At 36.2% G+C, this 11,484-nt stretch overlaps 1 protein-coding gene across 5 annotated transcripts; it reads left to right on the top strand.

The window, feature by feature from the left end:
• Positions 1–393: 393 nt before the first annotated feature.
• LOC131356347 (C-C motif chemokine 4 homolog) lies at positions 394–10,278 on the top strand. 5 transcript variants are annotated; one of them, XM_058395290.1, is made up of 9 exons: positions 394–628; positions 1,456–1,561; positions 2,459–2,612; positions 4,438–4,549; positions 4,756–4,862; positions 5,353–5,394; positions 8,038–8,187; positions 9,079–9,190; positions 9,375–9,400. In XM_058395290.1, exons 3-7 carry the CDS (start codon positions 2,543–2,545, stop codon positions 8,148–8,150), a joined length of 444 nt encoding a protein of 147 aa, XP_058251273.1. In that variant the 5' UTR covers positions 394–628; positions 1,456–1,561; positions 2,459–2,542; the 3' UTR covers positions 8,151–8,187; positions 9,079–9,190; positions 9,375–9,400. The 5 variants fall into 5 exon arrangements, with proteins under 5 accessions (XP_058251273.1, XP_058251270.1, XP_058251269.1 ...); XM_058395287.1 differs by lacking the exon at positions 8,038–8,187 and having other exon boundaries at positions 401–628; positions 2,538–2,612; positions 9,375–10,278; XM_058395286.1 differs by lacking the exon at positions 8,038–8,187 and having other exon boundaries at positions 401–628; positions 9,375–10,278.
• Positions 10,279–11,484: the final 1,206 nt, after the last annotated feature.

Below are 11,484 nucleotides of genomic sequence, written 5' to 3'. Positions count from 1 at the left end.
ACGTGTGGAAAGCATATGATAATATAAAATAAAATGTTTTTTACCATAAAATAATTTAAAGTTTCATTTATTATGACAATTTTTTTATACTTTACAATAAGTACAGTATAATGGATCTTTTTCTTATTGTGTAAATAATTAGGCACATTTAATTAATGTTGTTTTTTTAACTCTGTTTATTGTGGATGATGTGTGAGCTGATCTGAGAGCTGAGTTTGGTTTCCACAGAAGTAACGTTGAAATCCAACAAAGCTGGACTTCTTTATCATGATTTTATTTTTATTTGAAGTTTAATACAGTATTGTGAGATGAGTTTGGTTACATAGTGTTAAACATTCAGTTCCTCCTCGTTTTACGTGAAAACCTCAGCTGGGTGAAAGAGGTGGGGCTTTCTTTTGTTTCGTCTCTTAGTCAAAGCGACTTAAACACCCAAACCACACTCTCTCGCTGTTCTCACCAGCTATATAAACTGACAAGAAGTGTGATATATGCACTAATAACATTCTGCTCCTGACATCATCACCATCATCCACATCAACTTCATCATCATCATCATCAGCAGCAAGAATGTTCTCCCATTTTCTCCTGCTGGCTCTCGCATACCTTCAGTCCTTCACAACATCCAACAGTAAGTTAAAGTTCATCTTTTAATATTTTTAATAATAAGAAGAAGAAGTGAAGTGTCTTGGGGAAATATTTTAGGTAAGGTTGCTGGATCTTCACCCCTGGACATTGAAATGTTTGTAAAACATCAAACAATGCACTTAATAGGCCTAGAACATCACTGTAATTCTGTTTAATGGCTATCAGCTTTCAATCAGATTTTGAATATAGAAGTCCTCATACTGAATGAATAAAAACATGAACATCACGGCAAAAAAAAAAATAATAGTAAGAACTACAGCAGGACAGTCTGACTTGGTAACTCCTACAGAATAACTAAAGTGTGCTGGACATGCCTGTGTCCTGCAGAATCAGTTTTAAACAAATAACAAGCGAGAATCTAAGCAGATTCACTTTAACAGAAACTTCCTGCTCTACAAATTCAGAGGGAAAAGTTCAAGTTCAGTCAATATTTCAGTATTTAGTAACTAATGCTTTGGTGTGTGACGGGCAATTACAGTATTTGTGCAGTAATCTAATCCTGCTTTACAGAATAAGATTAAGAAAAATATGAAAAAGGAAATTTACTAGGTGACTGGTCAAATATTTACAATACAAAGCTGATCTATTGGGTTATTGGGTTGCTGTATAACATCAGTAACATTAATATAGACTGCTGCTCAAGCTTTACTGATCATGTTAGCTAGCTAAACTTAGCTAACTAAACCATAGTGACATAATTAAGATGACACGTTTGTTCACACACACAACAAAATTAGATTAGATTTCATATTAAAGAAAATCATCATTATGATTATGACAGGATGTGTTCACATCTACATGTTTTCTCAGATATGATGGAGAATTCTTGTAAGAAGAAATCGTCACTGAGGCAGAGCAGGAATCTGAATATGAAAGAGTATTTCTTCTGTTCTACAACTTAAAATAAATCCTACAGGTAAGGCCAAGGGTGTGTGGGTGATGGAATGTGGTCTGGGTTTCCCCATTCAGTATCTCAGGCTGTGACACTGCAATTTTTCCACTTGGCCGTCGACCGAACAGCCCTGCTGGAACAGATCTGTGCTCCACACGCTCCTCCGGACATTCCTCCCCCTCCTTTTCACTTTTTCAGCAGTCTGTGCTGCATTAGATCATTTGGAGACTCAGACCTGATGGCGAGCCTTCACTCCAAACAGCTGTAACAAATTTGCCTAACTGATTTCCTGTCTACCCCTCTCCCACTCATAATTTTTTTCCTTTTCTTGTTCTTAAACTTCAATCTATAAACTAATTGTCACGTCCGGACATAGAAAAATGAATAATAATAATAATAATACAATATGTTATATATAATATAACAATATATAAAATATAATAATATGATAGTCATATAATATGATATAATATTTATAACAAATATATAAATTATATATATGTATAAACATCTATAATATATAGTATATAGTATATACATGTATGTAGATAAAAAAAAAGACAAATATAAATATTCCCTTATATATATATATATATATATACATATATAAGGGGAAAATATAAATGTTCAATTTTAATAGGAATAACGATATCTATTGTACATTTTTTTAATCTCATTTTTTAATCTCTCTTCTAATGAAGCTGGACTTAATTATCTTTATTTCATTTTTATTTTATAAGTTAGAGTGAGACGATTTAAACAATTAGTATTTCCTCATTTTGGGGAAAATACGTCAGCTGGGTTGTCTGTAAAAGGTGTCTTTTTTTTTTTTTTGGCTCTGAGTCAAAGAGAAACTTTTTTGTCACTTACACACCCAAACCCTGACTCTCCCACTCCCCTCACCAACTATATAAACTGCAGAGTGGGGTGATATCTGCACTAATACCATTCTGCTCCTGACTGTCATTATCCTCATCATCTTCATCATCATCATCATCAGCAGTCATGATCTCTCGTTCTCTCCTGCTGGTTCTGCTGGTTCTCGCCTGCCTTCAGTCCTTCACAACAGCCCAGAGTAAGATAAAGTTCATCTTTTTAATATTTTACTTTTTTTTATGATGATGATGTGTTGAAGATGATGATTATATCTTAGTAGAAGTAATTCAATTCAATTCAATTCAATTTATTTTGTATAGCACCAATGAACATTGTCTCAAAGCAGCTTTACAAAAGAAGAAAACAGAGAAAGGGAGGGGGGAGAAAAAAAAAAACAAAAAATAAAATAAATAAATAAATAAATAAATAAAAATAACTAAATAACTAGAAATAAGAGTAAATCATTAAATCATTAAACTATTTTATCCTTAATGAGCAAGCCTGTGGCGACGGTGGCAAGGAAAAAACTCCCTGGGATGGAATAAGGAAGAAACTTTGAGAGGAACCAGGCTCAGAAGGGAACCCATCCTCATTTGGGTGACACTAAACAGTAAATAATGTAAATGTAACTGATTAATGTCCTTTCTACAACAGAAATCAATGGCCCATGAGGAACTATTAGGTCAGTGTAGTTTCTAAGGTCATTATAGACACTAATACATTGCTGTCACAAGCTGACAGATGGAATGGCAGATCTGTGACAGTGTGAAAGTCCCCAAGTGGCTCTGTCCATGGCTGTCTCCTGGTCTACACAGATCCATCCACAGCATCAGTGGGCACCAACAAGCCACGAGACTCTGACCAGGGGTAGGGCAGCGGTCACACTGGAAACTGGCAAACACTGGGAGCTCAGGAGTGGGGTGTATAGCTCAAGAGAGAAAGACAGAGAGAGAAAGAGAAAGATATTAAGTATGATTCTGATCATGTGATGTTTAAGACAATGTAGATTATGGGTAAAGTGCAGGCAGGGACTCCGGCAAGACTAGCTATGACAGCATAACTAAAAGGGAGAGAGCCAGAAGGTGACAGACATGAAGGCTTCCTGGGACATAAAGCTTCCAACCACTTCACAGTCAGCAAACCTGAGCGACTTGCGAGAGTGGTAAGATGACAGCATCCGAACATCCCAGTACACCAAACACTCTATGACCATGAACCTTCCAGATCTGCTCCTTTACCTAAGAACTATATATTAGAACTATATATTAGTAGTAAACTCCTGGTTTATTGTGATGCTGAATTTCCTAAAAAGACGAGCAGGTTGCTGAAAATAAGCAGTGTTAATAAACCCCTGTGTGTTTGTCACACTGTTACAGTAAAATACTGAGTGATGTGGTGTGATGAAGCAGAGTTACTGTTACCACTGTAAAGTTGATGATTTTCCTGTAACAGCATGTCCCCAAGTGTTTTATTACTCTTACACCACAGCAGAGTTTCAACAGTTACAATACTTATTCATTAAAGAACAATATTTAATGTTGTGTCTGTTTATATTTAGATTTAATGTCATTGAAAGAAGTTTATTAAATAAGTGAGTTCCTGTTCTCACTGCTATAAACAGTTGTTCCTCACCAGCCTCTCTTTATTCTCTCTTCAAGCATAAACTCCTCTGTCCTGAAGATGTTAAGATGTTCCATAAACCTGCTTAGAGAAAACTTCACCATGTCACACACGTTTTTCAATCTGTTTATGCCTCACATCATCCATAAGAGTCCCTGTGAATGAGCTGTTGCTATGGAAACAATTAGAATCAGTGCATTAATATAAACCTGCACTACTGTCAGAGCTGCTGTTATAGAAAACTAATCAACACCTTCTGACCAATCAGAGTCCAGAATTCAACTGTGACATAATACAGTTTAATAGCTACAACAGTCTGCATCTGATACTAGATATAAAAGTGTCTAATATTTTCTTATTGAACATTTAATCACAGAACTAAATGCAGAAATGTTTTCACACAGATGAAGATATACCAGAGCAGTGCTGTTTCAGATTTAGCACAAATCCAATCCCTGTAAAACTCATTTCAGCGTATGTAGAAACAGATCCTCAGTGTCCAAAACCTGGAGTCATGTAAGTTTTCAGCCCCTTGTTTATTTTTTTTCATTTGATTTTAATTAATAAAAACGTTAGTATTTTCATGTCTATTGTTTCTTTATGGTTGTGTGTAACAGAATCTAACTTTATATTATCTTGGAGGTTTGGGGCGTGTCAGAGTGTCTGATTTTCTGATTTTATTACAGTTTCACACTGATGTAAATCTTCTCTCTCCTCTGCAGCTTTACCCTGAAGAACGGTGGTCTGCGGTGTGGAGATCCCAGTGTCGAGTGGGTGCAGGATCTCATGAACACAATTAACCAGCGTCTGTCTAAGACTCCAACTGAAAGTGAATGAAGCTCTATTCATTAATAACAAAATTTATTTAATATTTACAAAATATTTTTTTTGATTTTGACATTTTTTATAGAATACATGAAAGTTCTTTTTACCATAAATCAGCTTTTGAAATAATTTCTTATTCTTCTCATTATTAAAAATGATTATCATTGTTAATATTTATTCTAGCATTATTTGCATAATATATTATAATATAATAAAATACCTGTTTCTATTTTTTAGAAAAATAAATAATTTATTCAAAGTGGAGTTAAGCAGCTGTTTTGTCTTTTTTTCTTATAATCTTGATATGATCTTAAACTATGTCTGACTGCTGGTAGGGTAAATTTGACATTCAAATAATTGAACCCATGCAACCCATTGAACTTTCGGCAGAGGTCTAGTGTCCTTAGTAGTAGAGCAGTAATAGTAGAAGTATAGACAGTTGGATTATATTACTATGTGCTTGAGATTAACATGTTCTTTTATTGTTTAACCAGAGCCTGATAAACCAGTCTCTACTGCCTCCCTCAGAAGAAATGGTAAGTGAATTAATTATATATTCAGTAATTCTGTATGTATTTTTGTATCCACTCACTCAGTAGAAAGGGTGCAGGAAGTAAAGATAGTATAATGTACACAGCATTTGCTTGTATTGTAGTACTGTAATATTGTAATAAAGCTTTTTCTGCAATGACAGAGTAGTAGGTACATTTGTTTAAGGTTATTATGGTATACATGGTACAGTATCATCATTAGTATTGTAATAATATAAATAGAAGTATAGTGTTCAGATGTATTAATAAGATTAATGAATATATAAATTTATCTGGATAAGTGTATCTGGATAAATTGCATTGCACAGTGGTATCTATAGTGGAATGGTGTTAGTATAGTAGTGTCTACAGTGTTAAGATGTTTATAATGTTAACAATATTTTAGTGTATTTTGGAATAAAGGATAAATTCTTTTTTATGTTGAATGTATAATGTTAAGCTGTTAGCATGTTAGTGTAGACAGTTGCAGTGTTTAAAGTTAAAATTATCTGTTAGATTTAAGATTTTTTTTTATTTCATTGATTATATTTTATTTTATTGTTTTAACCAGAGCCTGACAAACCAGTTTCTAATTAATAAGTAAATTAATTATTTATATATACAGTGATTCTGAATGTATTTTAACATCCATATCAGTATACTTCAGTGCGCTTTAATATTCATAGCTGTATAGGAATGTCTACAGTTTGAGTATAGTATAGTTTATCTGCAATGTTATAGTAGTATGTACAGTTCATACACATCAGTCCTTTAAAGAAATGTGTTTACAAAAGTGATGAAAGCAAAGTTTGCACTGCAGTGGATAATAAATAACAAATAAACACCAATCCCTCTCTTTCTCACTGCTGCATGATTAAGGAGCTCTGAAGCATGTTGTTTGATTGTTTCCTTGGCTGCATTTTGCTCCATTTCATTACTGCAGCTGCAAGAGTAGAAAACGACATACAAGAGTGCTTTAAAGTCTCTATCGATGAATGCATTAACACTGGCTCAATAGGCCAGAGATTTAGGATACCATCAGAGAGCTAGTATAAGTGCTTTAGGAAGAGCTTGGTGACTCTGCTGTATGGACATCTAGGGGAAGTTTATTCCACCTTGATTCTAGAACAGAAAAGAGACTAGATGTATACCTACCTTTTACCCTGAGAGATGGTGGGACCAGTCAAACAGTGCTAGTGGATCTCAGGGAGTGAGGTGTAGTGTGACGAGTAATAAGAGCTTTGAGGTAAGATGGTGCAGGTCCATTCTCGGCTTTGTAGACAAGTGTCAGTGTTTTAAATATAATGTGTTCAACTACCAGAAGTCAGTGGAGGGAGCGCAGCAGTGGGGTGGTGTGGGAGAAGATAGGCAGCTCAAAAACAAGTCATGTAGCAACATTTTGAAAGGAAAGGGACAGTTGATCGTCCATGTTTATCACAAGATTCTGAGCAGTGGCCGAAGGGGAGATCAGGGAGTTGTTCAGAGATATTGTGAGATCCTGAGCCAGGGATGAATCACCTGGGATGACCAGCAGTTCAGTTTAGCAGGGATTGAGTTTCAGCTAATGAGCTGTCATCCACGATGAAATGTCTGCCAGACATGCTGAAATCCTAGCAGAAGCCATGGTGTCTGAGGGAGGGAAGGAGAAGTTAAGTTGGGTGTCATCAGCATAGCAGTGGTAAAAGAAGCCATGTGAGGATATAACTTTGCCAGGAGAGTGAGTATAGAGTGAGAAAAGGAGAGGACCAAGTACTGAGCCTTGTGGAACACCAGTGGAGAGTTTTCATGAAGCAGATGTTGATCCCATCCATGTTACCTGATATGAGCGACTATCCAGGTAGGAAGCAAACCATTTCCCATGCTGTTCCATAAATTCCGAAACTCCTGAGGGTGGACAAGAGAGTCTTGTGGTTTACCGTGTCAAATGCTGCAGAATGGTCGAAGAGGATGAGGACAGACGACAGCTTGGCACAGAGGGCAGTCTCTGTGGAATGTACTGCTTTGAAGCCAGACTGGTTGGAATCATGGAAGTTATTCTGCAAAAGATGACAGTTGAAATAAACAATGCGTTCAAGAATTTTGGAAAGAAATGAGAGAAATTATAGTTCATGCTGTAGTTCCTGATGTCTGAGGGATTCAAAGCCGTTTTCTTCAGGATGGGAATAACACTTGCTCTCTTGAAGGTAGTTGGTACATGGCCAGATGCTCTGGATCTATTGATGACTGTGGTGAAAAAGGGCAGGAGGGCAAGCAAGATGGTCTGGAGCATAGTGGAAGGGATTAGATCCAGTGGGCAGGTGGAAAGATTGCAAGACTGGATGGTTTGCAAAATATCTTCTGCTGCTACGGTTGAGAGATGCCACAATGAAGGAGTAGGAGAGTCCTGGCTGTATAATGTAGGCGAAGTTGGGGCAGAAGAGAAGGTCTGGCAGATCTTTTCACTGTAAAAGGTGGCGAAGTCTTCAGCCTTCAGGGAGGATGGAGCAGGTGGAGCTGAAGGGTTGAGTAATAAAAATATGATGTGAATCTTACAAGGATCCTTGTAGAAGACAGTCTTGGCAGAAATCAAGTCTGAAGAGAATTTGGAATTTGTTGAGATTTCTTCCACTTCCTCTATGCTGATCATAGTTTTCTCCGATTGCTGCACAGCACATCTGACAGCCACGGAACAGGAAGACATCTTCCTGGGTGGTCAGAGGACAGAGGAGATCCATGGTTTGCGAAAGAGAGGAGAGGAAAGTATGAGATTGCTGGAAATGTGACCTCTGCTCCATGGATGAGTACCTGTGTCTATAAGAGGTGACAACAGAGATGGGTTTGAGGCACATGTCTGTGGTCTAGTCAAAGTGAGATGAAATAAATTAAGAATGTAACAGAGCAAGAAAGAATTGAGAGAAGATACTCACTATTTAAGGTGAAAACAGGTCTTGGCAGAGCTACATTCAAACCGCTTCAAAGTGGAGGGCCTTCAATATAAATGAGTAAGCCCTGCCCACAATTCACACCTTAAGGGAGACTGCAACTAATTATTCACCTGCGACAACTAAGAAGCATAGACCAACATTATAGGATCAACAATGCTATACAATATAGCACAGTTCAAATAACACAGCTCTAGAACCAACCAAGTCAAACAGATAGTACAAAAAAGTCAGAATCCTACCTTATCAGATGAGAATAGACTCAAGATAAAGAGCTAAAGCACACAACTGTAACAAGGTGGTTAGATTTCTGCTTGATTTATCATGACAGTCATGTAGGGCAACTAACATGCTAGCTAGCTCTCCTGGTACCAACATTTGTAGCTATCTAAGATTAACTCTATTGCTAGCTCAACTTGTTACATAAATGTCTCCTGAGTGAAAACTTTACCATATTAGCAATCACAGAAGTTTTTAAATCTGTTTATGTATCACGCCTGCCATATGAAACCCTGTGAATGAGCTGTTGCTATGGAAACAATAACAATATCAGAACAAGTGCATTACTATAAACATGCGCTACTGTCAGAGCTGCTGTTATAGAAAACTAATCAACACCTTCTGACCAATCAGAGTCCAGAATTCAACTGTGACATAATACAGTTTAATAGCTACAACAGTCTGCATCTGATACTAGATATAAAAGTGTCTAATATTTTCTTATTGAACATTTAATCACAGAACTAAATGCAGAAATGTTTTCACACAGATGCAAAGGTTCCAAAGCAGTGCTGTTACAGATTTCAAACAAAACCATTCTCTGTAAGCTTCATTACAGCGTATAGAGTAACAGATCGTCGGTGTGCAAAACGTGGAGTCATGTAAGTTTTCAGCCCCTTGTTTATTTATAAACTTATTTTAATTTTTTTTTTTTTAAAGTTAGCATTTTAACTGTAACAGACTCTACCTTTATATTATCTTGGAGGTTTGGGGCGTGTCAGAGTGTCTGATTTTCTGATTTTATTGCAGTTTCACACTGATGTAAATCTTCTCTCTCCTCTGCAGCTTTACCCTAAAGAATGGTTGTAAGCTGTGTGCAGATCCCTGCTTCAAGTGGGTGAAGGATCACATGAAGAAAATTGACCAGCTCCTGTTTAATAGCCAGAACAATTCTAATAGCGTGTTTAAATCCTCTCTCCATTAATAAGTAATGAATATTTCTTTCACAAAATGCACTTTTACATAGTCATATTTGTTTGTGGTTAATGCACAAAGTGGACAGTGTGTCATAGCTGTGTTATAGAAATCCTCAAAGCACATCTCCTCCCCAAACACCTCATTTCCCTTGTATCCCCTGCAAACATATTTAATATAACTTGTAAATGATTGCATAAGTAGTACAAACAACTGTTTACTATTTAAAGTTAATGCCATTTGATGATTTTATAAGATAGATAGAAAATGAGCCTAACAGAAGGGTATAATGTGTGGGTGTAACTAACCCCAAACTTTTCCCCTCTTAAATAAGTTATATTATATCCTATAGACTTTGTCCTTTCTAAGTAAATATGACAATGAATCATTTGTGAACCAAAAGAATCGTGAAAAGTGAGTTGCATCAGCCATTCTCTCATCAGTTCCAGCTGAACTGTAGAGGTGAACGACAGGTAAAATCTCTATCCGGTTATATTTGTGTATTTGTGTATATATCACTTTAGGAATGTGTTCAAAACACTTTTATTTCAAATTAGATTAATAGGAAGACCTCAATTAAGCTAAGCTTCATGCATTCTACACATGGCTGAGAACCCCACATGCTTATATAATCCTCAGTACTTCTTTTTTTTTTGTGTGTATCCACTTCATTTATTTTCATTTGTATGATTTTTCAAGAGTTTTGTGACTGGATGAACAGCATTTATGTCTGTTTGGTGTTCTTATGTGTATCCTCAGTAAACACAATACATGCATGAACTCTACAAACAGCAAGTGTGGTCTTTTCCGGGAGAATCTGACATGAGATCCAGAAGGGGTTAAACTTATATTCATGTATACGGGTTAAATTATCTGTTAATATTAATATGATCTGGTTTATGTAATGGTGTGATGTTAGTATAGCATTACTCAGGGGCCTCGCTAGGGCTAATCATTCGGGGCATTAAGTAAATGATGATCGGTTTAGTTGAGCACTGTTGCCTTTTACTGTACGCAATTATGACATCTCTTTCCAAAATACCGCGAGAGTGTGCGCTCGTACATGTTCTAGAACCGCTCTCGCGATACTTTAATGTCATACACCTATCGGTCTGCACAGCACCGTTTAAAGTAATATACCTCATAGCCCTTGAGAGTGACAGCAATAAATAAAAATGTTCAGAAAACACAACAAACTTATTCAGATAATAGTCTAACTTCTAATATTTAATGTTAACACAGTTGATAAAGTCGGCTAACAAATGTATGCTGTGTCAAAAAGGAGGCCCACTGTCTCTGATGCTGAAAACCCCTGACATAAGGACCCTTCAGAATATTATTTCATACCCAGTATGTACAAAAGCCTTAAATTAAATTAAATAAGCCTAAAGATGAATCTACATAAAATCTAAACTGTTAAAGCACTTAGATATTACAGTCTGAACATCATGACTTTCTATTATTCAACTAATGCAGTATTTAAGTTAAAATACAGACATGACTTAGGTGAACAATGGAAAAGTCACCAAGAGCATGAAGTAGACAAGATAGAGAATGAGAAGAGAAGAGAAGAGAAGAGAAGAGAAGAGAAGAGAAGAGAAGAGAAGAGAAGAGAAGAGAAGAGAAGAGAAGAGAAGAGAAGAAACAGAATAATCCAGTAGTGCCCGTATAAATGAGAATTGAAATAAGAGGTGCAAGTATAATATAGATTATTGTAAAATAAAAATAATGAAAAAGGATCTACAAGACACTGCTTCACACACAAGCTGTAACATAGATAATATTGCATACATGTGTGAGAGAAAATGTAATCAATTTATGAGCTCTTTTTTTAGTAGCAAGACTCTGAAATGATGGGAGGATAGCATACTGCTTATTTGTGTTTATTATTAAACAATATTACATAAAAATGCTCTTTCAAAACATGTTATTCTTGCTTAGCCCTTCCCCCTGATTAGCTCCTGATCTTTCAGGCTCAGCC

This window comes from Hemibagrus wyckioides, linkage group LG07 (genome assembly GCF_019097595.1).
Source record: "Hemibagrus wyckioides isolate EC202008001 linkage group LG07, SWU_Hwy_1.0, whole genome shotgun sequence".
In the NCBI taxonomy this organism is placed as follows: domain Eukaryota; kingdom Metazoa; phylum Chordata; class Actinopteri; order Siluriformes; family Bagridae; genus Hemibagrus; species Hemibagrus wyckioides.
Note: the sequence above shows the minus strand (reverse complement) of the source record. Positions and strands in the feature narration are given on the sequence as shown.